The sequence below is a fragment of the Cotesia typhae genome, unplaced genomic scaffold, assembly GCF_013202065.1.
Source record: "Cotesia typhae breed Kobodo isofemale line unplaced genomic scaffold, CoteBio_Ctyphae contig_10, whole genome shotgun sequence".
Taxonomy (NCBI): Eukaryota; Metazoa; Arthropoda; class Insecta; order Hymenoptera; family Braconidae; genus Cotesia; species Cotesia typhae.
The window spans coordinates 694117-716566 of record NW_027423710.1 but is presented as its reverse complement, the minus strand read 5'-3'; the positions used below and the strand labels follow the sequence as shown (position 1 = coordinate 716566).

The following is a 22450-nucleotide window of genomic DNA, read 5'->3' as shown; positions in this document are numbered from 1 at the left end:
TTTTTTAATAATTTTTTATACTAAATTTAATTTTTAAATAAAATTAAAAATTGGTCAGGTGACAGCTAACTTGGATGTCATGAAAATTCAACCTTTTACTCTAAAAAATTTAATTCTTAATAGAAGTAAATTTTCTTGTCTTGAGAAAATTTCTCTCTTGCTCCAAAAAATTAAATATAAAGATAAAAGTAAATTTTCATTAATATTTTTATTGATTAACATGTCAAATGGGAAGATGAAATAATATTATTAAATCATTTTTTTTTATTCAATATGTATAATTGCACGCTAAAATAATATAAAATGGGTATCAAATATTCTCTAGAAAAATTTTCTCTTGAAGGTGAGAAAATTTTTTTTTCAGCTAAAGTAGCTGGCCCTACTTTCCTAAAGTATCTAAAAATCTTGATCAAATATAAAAATTTATTGTATCAAATATTTATGATAATTTGAATGAAGAAAAAATTACTTCCACCAAGAATAGAATTTCAAGAAAAATTTTTACTTCAGCCAACACAACTTCGGTCTTCCTTCAGGCACCCGAAAATTTTCTTGAGCCAAGAATATTATTCTCCACACGGAGATTTTAATTTATAAATTTTTTTTTAAATTTGTAAAATTTATGAAAATTGTGGTAATTTTTTTTTTTTTTAAATATACCAATAAAATTAAATAGAAATTTCGTTCAAAAAAATAAAAATTAAAATGGTGACTCCACTTAAAAATCTTTATTAAAAATTTTTCGAAATTTTTCCAGGCACCCGAAAATTTTCTTGAGCCAAGAATTTTGTTCTCGAGTCAAGAAATTTTTCTTCCTGTGTACATAAATCTAAAAAATTTTTTCCCAAGTAATTACAAACAATAAATTACCAATTGTAAATAAATTAATAATTGATTGATATATATATATATATATATATATATATATATATATATATATATATATTTATATATATTTATAATGATAATAACAAGAAAATTGACGTAGATTATTTATAAATAACGTTAATAATATTTGCAGTAACAGTCTCCTTGTGACTTATTGCCTTTAAGAAAAAAAAAACAACAATAAGATGCGTAATATAAAATATTAATATCATTTGTGTGTATGTATATGTGTAAGTTGTACGTTTTGCATTTAAAATATCAATAGGTAAAGGAGTATAATAACAGTTTTTGTAATGTTTAAACACAAATACATAAATACAAATAAAATAAACAAACTAAAAAAAAAAAAAAAAAGGTGACAAACGATAATAATTGACAAAAGCAAGTGAAGTGTGGAAACGCTATCGCGAACTCGTGGACTCATGCGTGACCACGCGATCATCCTTATTTTTTACGTTAGTACCTCACGAACCGGTGAACCGATAACACCTTACTTCGAGTGTACTCACTTGTGCATAAATGTCAATTAAAATTACAAAACATTAACATTTAACATCTTCATTGGAATTATTATCGTTTAAAAAATGACAATAATTTAAATTCAGTGGCTAGGATACAAACTTTTTGGCAATAAATAAAATTATCAATCATATAATTATTGTTTTAGTTATATAAGTTTAAGACAAATGTATTATAATGTAAGTAATTTATTGTTTAAATAATATAATAATGATTATTAATTTTTGAATAATTTTTTTTTTCAACAATTTATAGTTAGGAAAAAAATATTGTAGATTTAAACAGGTGTTTGATAAATTGGGCGCCAAATAGTAATCGTAAAAAACTTGACTCAGGTGTATCAAAGTTATTTGTAAGCGCATCGGACGCGGAATTAATTTTAAAAGTATTCTTTTGTGTTACGGTAATAATAAATAAAAATAACAGCAATTAAAATTGATTTGCAACTATAATTATAAAAGAATTTATAATTTCCTGTAGCTGTAATCTGCGCAGTATTTAAATTACTCAGTTGAAAAAAAAGGCTGCGTTATTGCTTTTGGGGAATTGGTTGATTGTTTAAAGTGAGATAAAACCCACGCATCCATTGACACTGGTTCACAGTTATATTGCTTATCACAATATAAAATACCACGATAATATTTCTGGGTTTCTTTTGTCGAAACGGTGTCAGTATAATCACACTCATCGTCCTCCATTAGTCTAGTCGGTTAAATAAAAACATCTACACTGATTAAATCCACAGTGATCTTCGTAATAATCATAACGATAAACTACAGCAATAACAATAATAATAATAATAATAATAATCAACGCAGGTAATGCGAGTCTGGAAAAGTGGAAACTGTTATCAAGAGTGAGTCAACATCATTTCAATCATCACCTTGGCTTCATTTACTTTATTAATTTATTTATTAACCAAACAGAACCTTGTTAACAACCGACTTTTCCTTAACTATAAAAAATATAGATGTTTACATTTTTTATTGTTTATTATTAATTCCAACTAAATTATTAAATTTATAAAAACTTTGAACTTTCCGTGGAAAATATTTACCGATCTATCTAATCGCCCCGCGGAAACGGCTGGATGATTATCATTATGATAACGATTGCATTCCACGCTTGATAATAACCGATAATTCATTTACAAACATTAAAAAATTTTTTTTTAATTATTCAAATAGTTTTGATTAATTTGTTACATATAAAAAAGAATAAATTTTTGTAATTTTATTATTTTAAAAAATTATTCATTAAAGAAGAAATGATTAATTTTTTTTTAATAAAATTATTTAAAGAAATTTTTTTTAAATTAAATTCAAAATTTTTCAAAAATCAATAAATTATTCATTTTTTGAAAAATGTTTACATTTTGTATCAATTGACAATTACCTTAAAATAATAATGTCAAATAAACAATTGATGTGAAGAAATATTATTTTTATTTTACTGCTGGTTTTTTTTTTTTTTTTTTTTTTTTTTCTTTATTCAAAACAGTGAGCTAATGATTTCCACGTACCTGAATCCTCTTCTATGAATGATTTATAAAACCTAAAATAAATAATAACATCTTAATTATTACTTCCTCATTATTAAATAATCCTAAAGTTAGCTGACGTTTCAAATTTTTTTATTTTTTTCTATTTATTAAATTTAAAAAAAAAAAAAAAAAAAAAAAAAAAAAAAATAAGTTTTTTAAATTGCATTTAAAGTGTTTCAAGTTTTTAACAAATGAAAATTTGTTTCTTATTTTTTTAACAAAAAAAAATTCTAAAAATTTTTAAATGTCGGCTAACTTAATTTTGATTAACTTCATTATTAAAATAATAAATGATAAAAAACAAATAATAACACTACCCTCTTTAATGGTATTTGACTCCTGTCGGGGCACGCGACCGATTAAATACCCTTATCAAATACCTTATCAAAGTGGAGTAAAACAGCGAAAGTATCGACTATTAATTATCAATATCTAAGAACAATAATAAATTCCCGGCACAAAAACACTTTCAACAGTTGAAAAGAAATAAGTAAACAATAAATAATAATAATAATAATAATAATAATAACAATAATAATAAACAGTTATTACTTATTCCTCTTAGTTGGTTATAATATCAAAACATGAGTCACTGTGTCACGCGTTTTTATTACGGCAATTAGAGTTCTCGTTCTCGCCTAGGGTTAACTATTGTTTGATTTTCGCGGTGAGATAAAAAAACGACAAGACATGATTGTAGTTATAAAAATACGTTTGAGCACTAAACACTTATCCGTTCTTTTAATTCCACGTCAATTTTTTTTTTTTTTTTTTTTTTTTTTTTTTTGGAAAATACGTACTTTTTGAGAAGAAATAAAAATATTTCAAAAAAGTAAAATGTTTGGTGTAATTTCAGAAGCCAGGAGAGTTTCTAACAATGTCACGGAACCGGAGGACAAGATGAGGTTTTCGTGCTTTCCGAGAGCTACTATCCTGGGACAGAGGGGTAGCATCAACCTTACCACCGTCCCAGGACACGAAGAAACTTCTAGCATTACTGGTATCAGTATTATCAGTGTAAGTTTGATATTTTTATTGTTTTACGCGATACGTTAATTGTTTTCTGTTCCCGCGCAGCCATTTTGGATTTTAAAATTGAGTTTTTTTATTAATTTTAAATTAAAATGAAGTTAGCAGATGTCTGACAATTTTTGGAATTTTTCTTGGTCGAAAATTTATTAAAAAAAAATTCAGTTCCACAAGTAGAAAATTTTAAAAACTATCAAAGCAATTTTTTTTAAATATTTTTTTATTTCTGGTTTAATAAATGGAAAAAAAAAAAAAAAAAAAAAAAAAAAAAAAAAAAAAAGACACTAAATTTGACAGACGTTAAAAATTTTCTTATAATTTTATAGCAATAAATATTATGCTGAAGTTAGCCGTCAGCTGTCAGTTTTAAAAATTTTAATAACAAATCAATTACAATAAAAAAATGCTTCTAAAAATTTTCACTTGTAATTTTTATTAATTTTCACATGTGAAAATTTTTAATTAATTTTTTTTTTTTTAATCATTTAATTGCGATAAAATTCTAAAAAAATTTTTAATGTCTATCAACTTCAGTGTTATTGAAGAATAATACATCAAAAATATATATTGTTTAAAGTATGGATTGAAGTTGTTTGATAATTCCAACCAATCCAATGAATTAAAATAATTTTATTGTTTACAGAATAATGGAGACGCCAGAGAACCGATTCCCATGAGCTACAAACGCGCTGCAGATCTTGACAGCACAGAAATAATAAGTCACTATGCAAATCCGACTTCAAATGGATCAGCGCACCCCAACGTTGAGGCCCGAGGATTCGAAATGGTTAACCTGGTGCGTTCAAGCACCGCGGAATCAAATTTATCAGTCCAAGCTAAAATTCCTCGAGAAGGTGTTATAGGACGTACCCCGACTCCGCCATCCACACCAATGCCTATTTATGAAAAAGATCCAAGGTTAGAATAATATTTTCATTTTGAGCATCATAAATCATGAGTACCGTATGTTAATTTATTTATTGCAGGTCAAGAAAACAAATAAAGCGGGCGATCCTCGAAAATGAGTTCCTGGGAAATTTGGAAGACGCGCAAGTCGAAGCTCTGGTGTCTGCTATGTATCCGAAAAATATTCCACCAAGTACACTTGTTATTCACGAAGGTGATATAGGTAAGGTTTTAGTTATAATGAGGACTAAAAATAAATAAATAAATAAATAAATATATGGATTTTATGTATTTTTAAATATAATAGTTATTTTTTATTTCAAGGTTCTCATCTTTATGTCTCGGCTGACGGAGAGTTTGACATTTACGAGGGCAGTAAATTTCAAAGCAGTTTTGGTCCTGGAGTTGCTTTTGGCGAACTTGCCTTGTTATACAATACTAAACGACTCCGGTCTATTAGTGGTAATTTTAATTTATATTATTAAGAGAATAAGAAGAATTTTATTTCCAGGATAGTCATTTGATGAAATTGATTTTTTTTTTTTTTTTTTTTAAGTGAAATTTAGTTCTGTCAAAATGTTTATTATCGACAATTTAATTAATTAAAATTTTTACAAATTTTACTCATTAAGGAGGTCCTTTTGCCATCAATGTTAGATAAAAAATATTAGATTATGCATAAAATTAATTTTTATCTAATTGTTAAAGTTCTTATTTATCTACAAGTGAAGTTTAATTTATTCTTCACCATGCAAATTTTTGAAAAAAAAAAAAAAAAAAAAAAAAAAAAAAAAAAAAAAATGTTTGTATTTTTTTAGAGTCTTACGAGAAAGTCAGACTTTAACAACTTTCTCGAATTATGGTATTAACTACCGATTAGATGGGATAAAAGAAAACTCAAAATAAGGTTTTCAAAATATTTAGGTTTCATTTTTTGCAATAAAATGTATAGATTGCCATGGAATTTATGGAAAAATTAATATTATAAAATCAAAGAAAATTATGTCTTTAAAATTTTAATTATTTATTAATTTACAGTAAAAAAAGGAGGCAAAGTCTGGGTTTTGGACAGATCAGTATTCCTAACAGTGATGATGAGAAGCGCCCAAGATCGCTTGGAAGGAAATTTAAGAATTTTACGGAAAGTATCTGTCCTACAAAAACTCCCCGAGCCAAAGGAACACGTATTCGCGAAGATATCTGATTTAATACGCGTAGAATTCTTCCCCGCGGGCGCGAAAATCGTCAAGCAAGGCGAGAAAGGTGATCAATTTTTCATAATAAGCGGCGGCAACGTGAGAATAACTCAAGACACCGAGTACGGTGGTGAAGAAGAGTTGGTAGTTCTGGGAAAGGGCCAGTATTTTGGTGAGAAAGCTTTGTATGATAAAGAAGACAACCGAAGACAAGCTAATGCCATTGCTCTGGCACCCGGAGTTGAGTGCTTGACTCTTGACGGAACGTGAGTATTATTTTCCAGTAAAATTTTTTTATTTATGTTTCTGATGGGGTAATTTTTTAGCTCGTTTTTGAACTACCTTGGCGGCTTGGACGAGATACGGAATAAAGATTGGCTAGCTGAGTACGAGAAGCAGAAGCGTTCGTTGACACCAAAACTGTGGACTAACGAGTACTCGGAGGTTACGTTGTATGACCTAGAGAGCCGAGGAACTCTAGGAGTTGGCGGGTTTGGCCGCGTCGAGCTGGTGACCCTCAGAGCTGACCAAAACAAGAGTTTCGCGCTGAAGAAGTTGAAAAAGAAGACTATGGTAGACCAGCAGCAGCAGGAACACGTACTTAATGAAAAGTGTATAATGCAGGCCTGTGATTCCCCGTTTATCTGCAAGTATGTTATCTTTATTTTTTAAATCCCTTTTATCGGCGATATATATATATATATATATATATATATATATATATATATATATATATATATTATAAAAAAAAAAATTTTATCTTTGTTCTAAAACTTAAATGTCAAGTGTTATAATTGATTATAATAAAAATGATCATTGATTAATTATTGACGACTTTTTAGGTTGTATCAAACGTATAAAGACTCAAAGTACGTCTACTTCTTGATGGAAGTATGTCTGGGAGGTGACGTCTGGACTACCCTCCAACGGAGACGTTACTTTAACGACACGACGGCCCAATTTATGGTCGGGTGCGTTGTCGAGGCACTCGATCATCTTCACTCGCTCAACATTGTTTATCGCGATCTGAAACCTGAAAATTTAATGCTCGACAGCAGAGGATATCTCAAGCTTGTTGACTTTGGGTTCAGTAAAAAAATAGGCCCCGATAAGACTTGGACGTTCGCTGGCACTCCTGAGTACGTTGCACCCGAAATTATACTCAACAAAGGCCATGATAGGTGAGAATTTTTTATTTTCCTAATTATTTATTTATTTATTTGAACTCCAATCAGCATTATATGTCAATTTGGATATTCCTTAAATTATTTATAGAATGTTATTACAGAAAAAAAAGTTCACTTGAGCCAAGAAAATATTTTTCTTCCTAATTATTTTTTTCGAGCGAAAAAAAAATTTTTTTTTGACTGCGGGGAATTTACTAAGTTAGATATTCTGTTGCTTGGTCCATTTATCATGATTAATTTATATATCACTGTAATCATACACTTAAAAAAAAAAAAAAAAAAAAAAATTGAATCAAAAGAAAAAATTTTCTTCAGAGAGTTTCACTGTCTTGAATCAGGATTAAAAATTATTTGATTAAGTAAAATTATTTAGTTTCGGAATTTTTCTACTAAAATGAAGACAAAGTTTTTCAAAAAATTTTTTTTTATTCAAGTTAATTTTTTTTTCTGTGTACTCAATTTATAATTCTATATAATTTGATAAATATGTAATGGTTTTATATATATATATATATATATATAAATATTTAAAATTTTACAGATTGCATAAGTGGTACAAGCATTTAAATTGATGTTTAGATTAATATCACTGCTTATACAGCAGTAAGCAAATTAAAAAAAATATTATCTTTAACAAAGTTACCTCTCGACTGATTGACGTATTTTGAGTGTTGTGGATTTTAATAGCCTATTTATTTATTATAGAATTATCAATAATCTCAACGAGGAGCAGCACATACCAATTATTGTGATTAAATCATTCAAAATATTTACGTTGATACTGAGAAATTTTTGTTTATAAATATAAATTATATAATTTTTTATCGATTTTAATATTTTAATATTTTGTCGAGTGTAATTATTTTTAATTATTTATTTATTTATATACTTATATAAAAATCAGCTTTATACACATTATATATATTTATATACAAAAAAAAAAAATTAAATTTTTAAAAAATTAAATTTTATAGTTTATAAAAAAAAATTTTTTTATACCGTGTAGTATTTTATCGCTTCGTCTGGTGTAACTAAATGTTCATATTTCTTGGCAAACTTATAATCCAGGATTTTGGAAACTTTATGTCAGACTCTTTTAATTTATTTTTAATTAAAAAATAATTTTTTTTCAGAGCCGTAGACTATTGGGCCTTAGGAATTCTGACTCACGAATTACTGGTCGGCAAGCCCCCGTTCCGCGGGTCAGATCACATGACGACGTACAATAAAATTCTAAAAGGCATCGAAGTTATCGGAATTCCAGCAATTGTAAACAAAAATGCAAATCATCTTATAAGAAAATTGTTGAGACTGAGTCCTTCTGAGCGACTCGGGTATCTGAGAAATGGGATCCAAGATATCCGTGATCACAAGTGGTTCGCTAATTTTAACTGGCCAGCATTGCAGCGGCTCGCTTTGCCAGCTCCAATCGTCCCTACGGTAAATATTAATAAATAAATTAATTAATTGTGAATCAACTTATCTAATGAAATTAATTTTAGATTCAAAGCCAAACAGACACAAGAAATTTCGAAAGATATCCTCCAGACCGTGAAATTCCACCCGATGAATTTTCCGGCTGGGACATGGACTTTTAATAAATTTTAATCAACCCCTGATAAGATGTAAATGTTATTTTTTGGTTATTGTAAATTATTATGTGTAACTAAATCAAAGTAAATTTGAGATAAGAGTTTTGTACACAGCTAAGTTGTAAAATATGGATAAGATATTTAACATTTCGTAAAATCGTTAAGATTTACTTTAAAATTAACAAGATAATAAAAATATAAATGAAGTTTATGATTTTGCTGTTAGAAAAAATAAAATTAATTATTTAAAAAAAATTATAAACATTTTTGAGGAAGCTAATTAATTTAATTAATTAGAGCAATAATATATCTAGTGGTGAGAATAAAAAATTCTGTCCCTTATTTAATCGTCGATATCCGCAACCTTGTTGTCTTATCTGATAACAGATCGTAGAGAAAATATAAACTATTAGCTGGATTGTCAGTCGATATATTACATGTTCCACGTACACTATTATCTTTTTAATAGAATATAAACTTTTTAAAATTTTATTACTTGTAATTAAATATTTATTGTGCTTATGTGATGAACTGATGATGAAGTTTTTGTGTTGTCACTCGTCACTGTGTCAATCAAAGTGGAATTTTGATCTTACTAATAGAAATTCTAAAGCTGCGAACAATAAGAATGATAATAATGAGCAACAGATTTACAGAAAATTGTCTAATGTTCGGAGAGATGATATTTACGGTGAGCAAGTTAGAGTTTCGAGCTCAACTCCTATTCTTTATCAAAAAGACACTGAGTAATTATTTTTTTTTTACATTATTTTAAATTATTTTATAGATAATTAATTAATCCTCAACTTTTTAATATTTTTTTTTTTTTTTTTTTTTTTTTTATAGAACAAAGTCAAGATTGAGAAGCGCGATCAAGAGCAACGAATTTTTGAGCAATTTTAATGACATGCAAGTTGATACGCTCATCAGTGCAATGTATCCGCAGGACATTCCGCCAAACACTCGGCTGATTAATGAAGGAGATAATGGATATCATCTTTATATATCTGAGGAAGGTGTTTTTGATATTTATAAGGGAAATAAATATCAACGAACTTTTGGGCCCGGTGTTGTGTTTGGAGAACTTGCTTTGCTGTACAAAGCTAAAAGATTTGCTTCTATTAATGGTAAATTTTGATACAAGAAATTAATTTGTTTAAAATTAATTTCTGTCTTGTGATTGGCTAATTTAAATCTGACTATCTCCACTTTCTTATGATTGGTTAATCGACATAACCAAAAATTTTAAACACTATATCTACAGTAAACAATGGAAAAATATTGTTTTTCATTAAGAAGAATATTTATTTATGTATTATATAGTAAAAATAATTAATTATTGAATTACTTACAGTGAAAAAAGGAGGAAAAGTTTGGGTATTGGACAGAAAATTATATCAAGCCTTTATGAAAGATGATGTTGAGCGTATAACTGAAGACAACATAGAAATGCTGCGAAAAATCTCATTTCTTCGTGATCTCCCTAACCATGTATTAAAAAAAATTTCAGATTTGATGTACGTGAAATTTTTCCCCGCTGGAACTTACATCGTAGATGAAGGTGAGACTGATGGAGACAAATTTTTCATTATAAATTGCGGACATGTCAAAGTAATGAAGCTGAGTGACGGCGAAGAAATAGTAATTTCCAAGTTGTACAAAGGAGAGTACTTTGGAGAGAAGTCACTCTATGATAATGAGAATAATGTCAGAAAAGTTAGTGTTGCAAGCTTTGTCGCTGCAAGTCCGGGTGTTGAGTGTTTGATTATTGATAGGAAAATTTTGTTAAATTACCTTGGAGGTTTGGAGTCGATAAAGAAGCGAGATTGGACTTCTGAGTATGAAGAAAGAAAGAAATCTCTGAAGATTAAATGGAAACCCAAGTATCCAGATCTTCAGTTAACGGATTTGGATATTATTGCTGGAATTGGTAGAGGAAGTTTTGGACTAGTGATATTAGTTACTAGCAAATTCATTCCGGATAAGAGCTTTGTGTTGAAGAAAATTTCTAAGGCTCTGGTTAGTAAGCTTAATTACCAAAAGTATATTTTGAATGAGAAATTTACAATGCAAGCTTGTAATTCTCCATTTATATGCAAGTAAGAACCGTAATTTATATAATTAAGAGAATAAAAAAAATTTTGTCTCTTAAATTAATTAATTAATCAATGTTTTTTAATATTTTGAACAGAAGCTAAAGGAAAATCAAAAATAGAAACAAAAAATAGTAACTCATTCTCAAAAATGATTATGATAGGCTTACAATGTTGAATTGTAATGATAAAATGAGTTTTTTAAATTAAATTTAAACTCATTGAAAATGTCTTTATCAGAATTTGTACCTTTTTAATGTTTCATATATTTTTCAGCAATAATTAATTTATAATGACAAATTTTTGAAATAATTCTAAACAGATTTGAATTTTGCGGTAAAAAAAAATTTTTCTTTTGTAAATGCAAATGTGATTATATGTCAAGTTGAATTTCAAACGGGTATCTTTTGATTTTTAATTAATCGAGACAAAAAATTAATTATCTTTAATTATAAATATTTTTATTGAATTTTTTTTTTTTTTTTAATTTAGCTATGAAGGATGTATGTATGTATTTATTTATTTATTTATTTATTTATTTAATATGCCAAGGCAATTAGCCGAATGGCAAAGGTTTATACATAGTTTTATAAATTTTCAATTAAAATTTGATACAAAATAATATACTTAGGTGTAAGTGTACATCAGAATTTTATTTTAAATTTAACTTTAATTTTAATTTGATTTATAATAAATAACAATGTAATATTTCTTCTAATCCACGCATTTAATAATATAATGGTTGTTTTTTTGACTAGTAAGTAATAATAGTTAGTAAGAATATTAGCACATATACAGAAGCCAACGTGAAGATAAGGTAATTTACTGGAAGTCCTAAAGTTCTAAAAAAATAATCAAAGATCTTTTGTTTTAAACACTTCAAGACTGATTGCATTCGCAATTTCTACAATTTGATTCTCATTTAGAAAAATACTTAATAATTTTCCAAGTAATTAATATTTAAAAGTTAAAAAAAAAAAAAAAAAAAAAAAAAAAAAAACTGCTCTTTTAAAACATGAAAACATATACCCTTTTGAAAATCAGCTTCTTCCATTAGTATGGAAAAATAATTATTTAAAAATTTATTATCACTTAAAAAAATAATTTTTTATCTAATAAAGGTACAATTTTTTTTTTAGTTTGAATCATTCAAATAATTGATAATAATAATTTTTGATTATTGCTACATCAAAATGTTAAAAAATACAGAGTTGACCAATTGCTAATTAGACCGTCGATATTATTATATGTATAATATTGTTTTTTTGAAGGTTATATCAAACTTTCAAAGATCCCAAGTATGTTTACTTATTAATGGAAGCATGTTTGGGCGGTGATCTTCGCACAATGCTTCATAAAAACGGAAAGTTCAACAATACAACAGCAAGATTTGTAATGGGATGCATTATTGAAGCTCTAGACCATTTGCACTCGCTGGACATAATTTCCAGAGATTTAAAGCCTGATAATATCTTACTGGACAATCACGGATATGCTAAATTGGTTTGTTAGCTTATTTTTCCGTGATATCTTCATTGCTAATAAACATTTAAATTATGAGCTAAAATTTCATTTCAGGCTGATTTTGGTACGAGCAAAAGGACAGGTCCTTACAAAACTTGGTCGTTTGTTGGGACATCTGAATACATGGCTCCAGAGTTGATTTTAATGGAAGGCCACGATAGGTAGAACATTTAATTTATTCTTCATCAGATAAATGATGAAAAAAATTTGTAAATTAAAACTTTGTGATATTTTAAGAGCTGTAGACTTTTGGTCCTTGGGGATTCTTCTTTACGAAATACTTACAAAAATAGTGCCCTTCGAAGACAACGACAAACTGCGTCTTTATAATAAAATTATAAAGAGCAATAATAAAGATATTACGTTTCCAGATTTTGTAAAACCGCACGCTGTAGATTTAATCAGTAAATTATTGAGTTCTAAGCCAGTGGAGAGGTTAGGATACTTACGAAATGGGATTATGGATATACGAAATCACAAGTAAATCCAAAAATTAAAAATTAAATTAATTTTAATTTATTTTTCAATTTTTCTTCTAGGTGGTTCAAAATGTTTGATTGGAAATCACTGAGGACCAGAATAATGCGCTCGCCATTAGAAACAAAGGTTGGTTGAATAAGTTACAATTTGCGTGCCTAAAGGTATATAAAAGGGCTTATAACAATTTATGCGCCCTTTTACTTTTTTTTTTTTTTTTTTTTTGTTTTTTTTTTTTTTTTTTTTTTATTGCCAATCAAATAGTAGACACATTCTACAGTTAAAATTGGGGAAAAAAAAAAAAACTTTCTGTGATAGTAGCGGCGTAAAACTTCAGCTGTAAAATTTTTTTAAATTACAAAAAAAAATATATCCAAAAACAATTAAGTACGCGTGATTATTTTCTCGCTTTTTATTTTAAGAAATAGTTATAAAATTTAAAAACATGAACAATTATCATAAAATTATAATATTTGAAGAAAAATGAGAAATTTTAAAATATTCAAATGTTATTAATTTTAAAATATCACCATGTTTTAAAAAAAGCGGAAAATTTTAAAATATTTGAATGTTATCAGTCATTATGATTTTTTTTTTTTTTTTTATTACTTAATTTTTACGTATTTTGTTTTTGATTGATTTATTTTCTATTTTTTTTTTTTTTTTTTTTTTTTATATTAAACTTTGTAAATGAAGGGCTATTGTTTTAGCATAACTCGTATTGTGAAACTATTATTTAATATTTTGGTATCAAAACTACAATGATTTTTTTTCACAGATTTTTACGTTTCAGACAATTTTAAAAGGAGTGGCAAAAAAAAAAAAATTTTTTTTATACGCCCTTTCACCACAAATCCCTATCAACCCTTAGCTATAAGCCCATTTACCTTTAAACACGCGAAATAAATGAAATGTTAAATTAACAGTTATCAAATCATTTGGACATTAAAAACTTTGAGAAATTTCCCGTGGAGCAAGAAAATACTGCCAATGATTTATCCGGATGGGACGCCGATTTCTAATTTCATTTCAATAACGTGGATATATAAACACAATGGTTAAAAGATTGTCGTCAAACCACTGAACTAATTTTCTTCGGAGATTCATTTCAAGGTCGTCAATATTTTCAAACTCTACTCGGGACTACTCGGTCATGCAAATTGATACTTGGTTTATTTGATTTGGATAAAACTCCATCAACAAGTACGAATTTTTCTTTGCTTTCCTTTGTGTGACAAATCAAAATAGTTCAACAGATTATTATAATCCTACAAATAGCATAAAATAAAATAAAATATTTATTACATTATTTATCAATATAGATAAAATGTTATTACACCGTACCGTTAATGAGTATATACACGAGGTTGAGTTATCATTTAAAATATATAACACGGAACACTTATTCTTTTGCCTTTGAATGTGGGTATAAAACACTTTCTTTCGGATAAATTCGTATCTGAGATGTTTCGGGGTAGCTTCTTTAGAAGTTGGTTTGCTTCATTAAAACCTAAAACTTGTTCGTAAGCCATTTGCGCAATACCTTGTATTAAATTTCTTCTCTTGTCTGCAAGTACCGGTTGATCAGCAAACATTACAGCAATTTTACGCTTGTCCGGGTCGTATTCACTTGTAAAATTCGCGTTGTAAAAAATGTTTTTATTTTGTACAGACGCCATGTCCGCAAATCTCAATGATCTGTAATAGAAGTCTATGGTAATAGACCAATGATCTTCTTTCGCAGCGCTGAAATAATTTCAAATTTTAAGTAAAAATCTATATAAATAAAAATAAAATGCCGCATGTATGTCCATGAAAATTACTTGAGAACGGTTGGACCGATTAAGCTAAATTTTTTTTTGTTGTTTTTAGAATTTTTAGAAGAAGGTTTGTATGTAAAACAAATTTAAAAAAAAATCCTCCCTCAAAGGGGATTGCGGGGGGAGGGGCATTAACAATAAATAATTCCCGTTTGTAAACTATAGAGCTCCTGTAGCTCCCAAATATTGGTAGAAATCTACCGTAAGAGATATATAAATAATCTATGAACGAATTATTATGATAGCTCGCTCTACAGGGAGGTTGCGGGGGTGGATATTAACAATGAAAATTTTTAACTTTCAAATTGTAATTAAAAATATTTAAAAAGATTTATTTACATGTTTTACTAAATAAATAAAAATTTATTTACAATAAAATTAATATAAATTTTTTAATGCTACAAAAAAAATAATTTTATTATGGATAAATAAATTCAGTATTATTCGTAGGCTCAGGGCTAGGAGTTGAGCTATTAGATGAAAGTGTTTCTTCTTTCAACTTTAAATCATTTTCTCTGTCCTTATCTTTATTATCCTTTTCTTTGTCCTTGTCTTTGCCTTTATCTTCTTTCTTCTTATCTTTATCTTTCTTATCTTTGTCCTTTCCATGCTTGTGATCGTGCCTGTGCTTGTGCTTGTGTTTGTGCTTCTTCTTATCTTTCTTCTTTTTTTTACCCTGCAATGTAAATTAGTTATTTAGTATGCTAATTATTAAAAAAAAAAAAAAAAAAAAAAATAATTACCTTGTTGGATTCGCCTTTGGTTTTATGTTCATCAGAATCTTTTTTAAACATTCCTGGCTCGAAACCGACAGGTCCAGCTGGTGGCGCTCCAGTTAAACCAGGTAGAGAAGCTGAGTTATCACTATAATACTCAGACTTGACTTTCCCATCCTCGGAAATTTCGGTGATTTTAGCGCGTTTGGGTTCAGGTGCATTTTCTGGAGCAGAAATTCCTAAGCCGGCTTCTCTAGCCGGTGAAAATTTTCTCTTCATAGAAGGAATCATACTCGGAGGATCTATTTTGATAATTTCTTGAATCGGTTTAACGACAGGTAATTTAACAATTCTGGAGTCGTCATGCTCAGGCTCGACTTTTTTGGGCTTCAGCAGTCCGGCGAGTTCCGGAATGGGCAGACAAAGAGGTCGTTTGGATCGATATAAAGTATAATAAAGATCTACGAAATCGCATCGAAGCTTAAAGTCGTGTGAAAGCATTCCATTGATGAGATTCCAGACCCTATCAACGAGTTCTGGACGATCTAATGGGTGTTTAACAGACTTGTCAAAAGGTGGAATCTGTACCATCAACCTCACCAGTCTGTGCCTTACTCCTGGATGTGGGTCCATCTCAGCCATGTCTAGAAGAAACTCCAGGTCTTTCCACTTGCCGTCGACTTTTGTAAAGTCGACCAAAGCCTCCAGAGCAGCAATTCTCACGTCGATAAATTGCCCGTAAGATGCATAGGCTTTGAATATGAGTGGGTTGCTCGGTAAATGCCCGAATTTCTGAAGAATCCTTATCACTTTCAGGCATGAGACAGTGACGGTGTACTTGTAGCACGGTAATAATTTCTCCAAGTTCAAATGTCTCGTCACTTCCTCGAGGATTGCTTTTGTGTCGACGGATAAAGACTCAGAGGTGATGGAAGCTCCTTGTTGGACACTCATCACTGGATTCACCGTCGCCCCAAGTGCCTCTATCAACGCTGCTCTGTAATAATTGTCCGAGTAGCGATTTTTACTGTTGTCATTGTATTTAAACAAGTCCATAAGAAACGCCAGGACTTCCGGAGGACAGATTCCGTGAATGTTTCGAAGACCAGCCATGGCCACCGGAATAGTCTTCTGCAGGAAGTAGTGCTGGAAGTTTGTGAAGTTGTTCTGCTTGATTATTCGACGACAAGATGCCGAGCCGTAAAGCTTTCGGAAGATTGCGAGCATAGCTGGAGGTCCGGCCCAAGTTCCTACCATTGCGTTGGCCACCTTGGTCAGACAATGAGCTGCACGTAGTCGGATCTTGTAGTAGCAATGCTCGTTTTCAATTGTATCAGTCAATGCTAATCTAAAAATTAAATATTTTAGTTTAATATTAAATAAAATTTAATATTTTACTTTTTTGTTTTATTAACTAAGTAATTGCAAGTCTTAAAAAAAATTTATCATGGCCGGTTTAAAAGTGTAATAAATTATGGCCATTCTAAAAGGGCTTGATCAAATTTAGATTTTGAATAATTTTGTTAAAATAAGACCAAGTAACAGACATTCTTTAAATTTCGAAAAATTTTTTTAACAGAAAGAAAATTAATACTCTAAATTGATGATGAATTATTCGATAAAAATGTTGAAAGCAATTGAAAAAAATTCCAAAAACTAATTAGCTTTTAAAATCGAAAAACAGCATCGTCGATTGCCGATGAACAAGGTCAAAATCGGTTGATTCGTTCGTGAGTTTATCATTGAGAGAAAAAAGAAGAAAAAAAAAAAAAATTTGATTTTTCCGAATTACACCGGAATTTTTGGTCTGATTAATTTGTGTTTAAATTTATATTATAAAATTTGAAAAACTACGTCGAATGCTGCTGCTGCTGCTGCTGCTGCTGCTGCTACTTATTTATTCAAGAGTAATTGCAGTTTTAAAATTTAAATAATAGTGTATCATCAAACTTCTATATCAGGCTTTTAAATTCCAAGAGCTCAAAATAACATATAAATTATATTTTTGAGCTTGAAATGTAATTTTAAGTGTATTAAGTACAATTTTAAGCGCTTAGATATAAAATTATAGCGGGAAGTTGGAGAGATGGCTTTTAAGGTCAACCGTTCTTCTAATTATTTGGTTTTTATGCACAAGTATAATAATACACCTGTATAGAATGTATACCCTGAAGTAAATAAATAAAATAAATAAAATTTAAAAATTTTTAAGTAATAAAAATAAAATAGAAGACAAACCTTGTAGCAGGAGTCGGATGATTTTGCAGTGCTTCGATGGCTTCAACTTGAGCGGTGACATCTCGCTCATGTCTCAGCTGGTACTGCCACTGATAGTCCGGTTGTTCAATGTGAACCGCTCTCATCAATGTAATATCGGGGTCCAGGCGAATCCAGAGCACTGGAGAGTCATCCATAGCCGACAAATCCATGTCAACTTCCTCTCCGGTGCAGAGAGGAATTTTTTTCTTTTTATTCCGACGACTTTTACTGTGACAAGTAATATCAGCTTTCGCGACAGTCCCTTCAATTTGAAGTGTGTGCTTGAAGGGTCCATCCAGCTCTTGAATATTGACCAACAACGGGCCAACGTATTTTCTAATGCCTCGCTGATGAGCCGTATCCTGTCGGATTTCAAGTTCAACCGTGTTTCTTTTGCGGTTGAAGACAAAACTGAGGCTAAACTTGGCGTGTCCCCCGGTTCTCACCCACTGGTCAATGAACACAGCCATGTCCTTGCCAGTTACTGTGAAAATTGCCTTGGTGAAGACGTTGGTGCTGATCAACATCTGCGGCCAGAGACCAGACTCGATTTTCTGCTGAGCTCCATTCGCCGCTAGCGACAACTGTTTGTTAAATACCTGTAGGAGTAATTCCTGTCCAATTCGGTTCTCCAACATCCGAATCACGAGATGGGCCTTCTTTCTTAGCATCTCAATGTACTTTGGCGATATTGTGTGTAAATTACGGATAGGAAAGTAGAATCCGGGGTCAGGAACTCTCGGAGTAGGGGCCGGAGTATTTGTAGCAATCGGAAGAGGCGCTGGAGGCTGAGACGGATCTAAAATTATTCCTCCAAACTGTTCTTCGTATTTTACGACTTCCTGGAGCTCTGAGTGGATCCAATCGCGGTACTCGTTGTTTCCAAAGCATTTTTTTGCGTACAATCCTGTCAGGTATGTAGAGATGCCTTTTGGCAGCCAAATGTCTGACCAGTTCTGCATGGAAATGAAACAACCGAAGAATTGCTCAGCTATTGCTTGGGCCATCGCTTTTTTCGTTACATAAACTTGATCGATTATAGCGGTGGAATGCAACAGGTTTGTGTTTAAAATACTCATTGTTGCGTAGGCATTTATGTCTTCGTCAATTTCATCCACAAAGACTTGTTTGTAACAAGAGTACGGGTATCTGTTGGATAGCGTTTCTTCGTAGAATTCAAATGCCTCGTGCATGTACTTTGCAGAGACTTTGAGTGATGGCAGAAGATGCGGAAGACAGAAGTGTGTTACTTCATGCATATTTGGGTCGACGTAGATTTCAAATGGTCTGAAAAATTTTTATTAATTATATATTACTTATCTATAGAGTGAAAATTAATAAAATAGTTAATTAGAGTTTTATGATTTTTGATACTCCGATAAAATAAATATTCCAGACAAAATATCCTAAAAAAATAACTCTAGACAAAATATCTTGAATAATTGAATTTTTCAATTAAACAATTTAAAATAATAAATTTGAAAAAAATTATCAAATTTATTTTAAAATTATCAATAGTTCACAAGATACAAGGTCATTTCTCAATTATCTATCTATAGAGATTGAGTATTTTCGAATGCAGCCTAAATATTTATCATTTAGTATCGGTGAGAATTATATGAAACCTTGAAAAGGCACAAATTCAAATCACGATCTTTGCAATGATAATGTCACTTATGTATAATAAAAAAAAAAAAAAAAAAAAAAAAAAAAAAAAAAAAAATTGATTTTATATCAGATTAACGTATAAGTATATAAATAAATAAATATTTTGTCGGGGTATCAAAAATCCTGATACCAATTTTGACAAAGATATTAAATATTTAACTAAAACAGTGAATTTAAATATAAACTTACCCAACAGCAAGTGCAATATTAGGAGCGCAGGCTGGAGTATTTAGAATATAATGAAATGTCTTCCTTCGCATATCCGGTGTATAAACAATTTCCACCAAATCACCGCAGGACACTGCTGTCATAGAATCATCAACCGTGAACTCCAATTTCCACGTGCATGGCTCAGCAAAACTATCCACACATGGAAACCACAGTCTCGATGAATTTTCATAACTGTATGTGTACATGTGCGCGCCTCTCTAGATTAACAGTTAAAAATTCCAAATTAATCAAATTAATAATTTCCAAATTATTTCTATGATTGAGAGTAATTAAATAACTACCTCAGCTAATGTCCCTTCACAATCAGGAAGAACGAAATGGACTCCACCCTCGGGTTGTTCCAACGAAAATTCAATTCCTATTCTCAAGTTACGTCCTTCTGCTATTAGGTGGGCTGCTTCAGGAGGTACTTGGATGACAAGCTCGCCGTTGTTGTTATCTGGGTCGACTCTCTGTGCTGCCGCCAGATGCATGTTTGAGAAAAACTCCAACGATCTCCTGTTTTTTTTTTTTTTTTTTTTTTTTTTTAATTAATCAGTTTATTTTTGGAATACTACAGGGTTATGATAACTTATTTTAATAATTATTATAAAAAATAACTTACTGTTTGCCATCGCCTTGACAAATGTCCAAAAATGGGTCAAAGTATTGAAATGGAGCTTCAAATGTGTCATTCAGACACACACGGTAAATTCTACATTGCCGGGCGTTTAATTTGATAATTCTTAAACTATCTTTCAGTGGAACAATTGTTAGTTCTACAAAACCCTGTTAAAATTTAATCAGAAATTAATATATTTATTATTTTTTTATTATTATTATATTATTATATTATATATTAATAATTTCATTACGAATTAATAATTTATGGTTTGTAATTATTATTGGTACACCTGGGGTGTTATTTTAGAATCACTCCTATAATATTGAAATTGGCAGAAACGACAGATGATTTTTTTTTTTTTTTTCTTACAATGTACTTCTAGAAAATTCTTTTTAAAAAATTACATTTATAATTTTTAGAGCTTCTAAAGATGGAATTTTTAAAATAAATTTGTCTTGCTGTAATTTATTAATTTTTTTTTTTAATGATCAGATGTCTCTCAATTCCAGTATCATACTATTTATAAATAATTTATTTAATAATAAAAAATAAAACTTGAAGAAAATTTTAAAGGTTATTATAAAATTATTAATTACTTACAATTATACTTTTCCTCTGGAAACTTATACCGGTAAGACTCAAAATTTGGTGAGCTGTAAAATATCAATATTAAATTAATTTTCATTGCAATTATAAATTATAATTCAGTTGTAATAAAAATAATATACTAATAAGATACTTATAATTTAAAAGGCCGACAATTGTCGGCAGTCCGCTCCTTTTTCATTTTTAAATAAATTTTTTATTTATTTATTTCACAAAAAATAATTAATTGTTATATTTATTCTGCAACGACAACCTAAAATTTTTAGGTTAAATTTATAAATATATATACAATCAGGCTAATTAAAGTAAAATATGGACGTACTCACTTGCTCAGGCTCACTTCACTTATTCATCACTCAACTCTACCCCCTTCTCCTTTCCACAATTCAAATTGTGCGCATGCGCGCGCGCATTAATCCTAACGAATAAGGAATCAGTAACCATTCTTTCGAGATTTTCGATACTAGACTAACTTCAGTTCAATCATTAATTTTATATTATAATTAACAAATAAATTATGGCAAAAAAAAAAAAAATTTATAAAAAAAATTGACATTTAGAAATTTAAAAAAACTGTAAATGCCATTTTTTTAAAATAATTTTTTAGAGCAAATTTATATTTGTTAAAAAAAATTAAAAAATTGTCAAGTGACAAAAAAAATGCTTCTAAAAATTTTTACTTGTAATTTTTATTAATTTTTACATGTAAAACTTTTTGGTTAATTTTTTTTTAATAATTTAATTGCTATAAAATTTCAAAAAAATTTTTTAATATTAGTCAACTTCAGTTTTATAATAAAGAAATAGTTCTATCTAGGAGTAAAATCCCGAAGCTCCACTCGGACGACAATATCGACAAGACAGAGAAACTTTTTTTCATTCATTCATCGTGGTGTTAGGTGGTCACAATCTCTTCACGGACAACTTGTCCGCGACAAGTTTCCAAAGTTTCCTATCTTCCTTTTCTGACTGTCTTTCGCTGAGAACGGACGCGATGGATTTTATTAATAAAATTCAGAAGTTAAAACCGCTTGCCGAAAAAATAGTTCTAAATCAGTCGAATAAATTAATTAAAAATTATAAATTAAAAAAATTATTAAATGTTACATTTTATGGCTGAAAAAATGCACAATGCATCATGTTATAAAAAGGTATGTAAATTAATATTAAGCCACTATTAAATTAACAATCATTGTTTATTTCTAAATATTAAAATTATATTGCAAATTAGCAATAATTAATCTTGCAAAATTTAACTAGCGTTTTATGTTTTTATAAATTTTTATTATTATTATGATGACTATCAACCGAATCACTTATGAATCCTGATTATTGGATATACATGCACTACCAGCTGAGGCTATTTAATAATTAATTAAAAATTAGTATCAATTACAAAATATTTTTAACACAAATTTATTTATTATATAGAATTCGAATTACTGAAATGTAATGTGAGCTGACTTGAAAAAACGTGAGCAAGGTTTCCACTTTTAACCATGCGGTAAGTTGATAAAATTTATTTGAATCAGCAAGTTTTTAACATGGTAAATTTATGATACTGAATTCAGCAGATACTTATCTTTTTTTTT

General features: G+C 29.2%; 3 protein-coding genes across 5 annotated transcripts; 2 read left to right on the top strand and 1 right to left on the bottom strand.

Annotated features, from left to right (window-relative positions):
* The first annotated feature begins 1046 nt into the window (after window positions 1-1046).
* LOC141526322 (cGMP-dependent protein kinase, isozyme 1-like) lies at window positions 1047-9074 on the top strand. Its single transcript, XM_074241318.1, has 10 exons — window positions 1047-1586; window positions 3807-3967; window positions 4623-4897; window positions 4966-5108; window positions 5210-5347; window positions 5924-6347; window positions 6408-6731; window positions 6924-7262; window positions 8402-8708; window positions 8771-9074. The coding sequence occupies exons 2-10, from the start codon at window positions 3851-3853 to the stop codon at window positions 8864-8866; spliced, it is 2163 nt and encodes a 720-aa protein (XP_074097419.1). The 5' UTR covers window positions 1047-1586; window positions 3807-3850; the 3' UTR covers window positions 8867-9074.
* Window positions 9075-9227: 153 nt separating this feature from the next.
* LOC141526393 (cGMP-dependent protein kinase, isozyme 1-like) lies at window positions 9228-14263 on the top strand. 3 transcript variants are annotated; one of them, XM_074241510.1, is made up of 8 exons: window positions 9228-9606; window positions 9707-9987; window positions 10215-10959; window positions 12225-12456; window positions 12532-12638; window positions 12715-12912; window positions 13017-13083; window positions 13881-14263. In XM_074241510.1, the coding sequence occupies exons 1-8, from the start codon at window positions 9395-9397 to the stop codon at window positions 13974-13976; spliced, it is 1938 nt and encodes a 645-aa protein (XP_074097611.1). In that variant the 5' UTR covers window positions 9228-9394; the 3' UTR covers window positions 13977-14263. The 3 variants fall into 3 exon arrangements, with proteins under 3 accessions (XP_074097611.1, XP_074097544.1, XP_074097673.1); XM_074241443.1 differs by having other exon boundaries at window positions 12715-12957; XM_074241572.1 differs by having other exon boundaries at window positions 9433-9551; window positions 12715-12957.
* An 816-nt stretch (window positions 14264-15079) lies between these two features.
* On the bottom strand, window positions 15080-21147 carry Taf2 (TATA-box binding protein associated factor 2). Its single transcript, XM_074239686.1, has 8 exons — window positions 20996-21147; window positions 20853-20907; window positions 20253-20416; window positions 19930-20146; window positions 19607-19845; window positions 17729-19036; window positions 15518-16838; window positions 15080-15450 (listed from the first exon to the last, which is right to left on the bottom strand). Exons 1-8 carry the CDS (start codon window positions 21037-21039, stop codon window positions 15193-15195), a joined length of 3606 nt encoding a protein of 1201 aa, XP_074095787.1. The 5' UTR covers window positions 21040-21147; the 3' UTR covers window positions 15080-15192.
* Window positions 21148-22450: the final 1303 nt, after the last annotated feature.

Excerpts from the sequence above, each read along its gene's own strand:
- LOC141526322 (XM_074241318.1), top strand. The coding sequence starts at position 3,851 with ATGAGGTTTTCGTGCTTTCCGAGAGCTACTATCCTGGGACAGAGGGGT. Across the intron at positions 5,109-5,209 it reads TATTCACGAAGGTGATATAG|GTTCTCATCTTTATGTCTCG; the intron begins GTAAGGTTTTAG and ends TTTTATTTCAAG. Across the intron at positions 8,709-8,770 it reads CAGCTCCAATCGTCCCTACG|ATTCAAAGCCAAACAGACAC; the intron begins GTAAATATTAAT and ends AATTAATTTTAG.
- LOC141526393 (XM_074241443.1), top strand. The coding sequence starts at position 9,395 with ATGATGAAGTTTTTGTGTTGTCACTCGTCACTGTGTCAATCAAAGTGG. Across the intron at positions 9,988-10,214 it reads AAGATTTGCTTCTATTAATG|TGAAAAAAGGAGGAAAAGTT; the intron begins GTAAATTTTGAT and ends AATTACTTACAG. Across the intron at positions 12,958-13,016 it reads ATGGATATACGAAATCACAA|GTGGTTCAAAATGTTTGATT; the intron begins GTAAATCCAAAA and ends TTTTTCTTCTAG.
- Taf2 (XM_074239686.1), bottom strand. The coding sequence starts at position 21,039 with ATGAAAAAGGAGCGGACTGCCGACAATTGTCGGCCTTTTAAATT. Across the intron at positions 20,417-20,852 it reads TCCAGAGGAAAAGTATAATT|GGTTTTGTAGAACTAACAAT; the intron begins GTAAGTAATTAA and ends AAATTTTAACAG. Across the intron at positions 20,147-20,252 it reads TGTCAAGGCGATGGCAAACA|GAGATCGTTGGAGTTTTTCT; the intron begins GTAAGTTATTTT and ends AAAAAAAAACAG.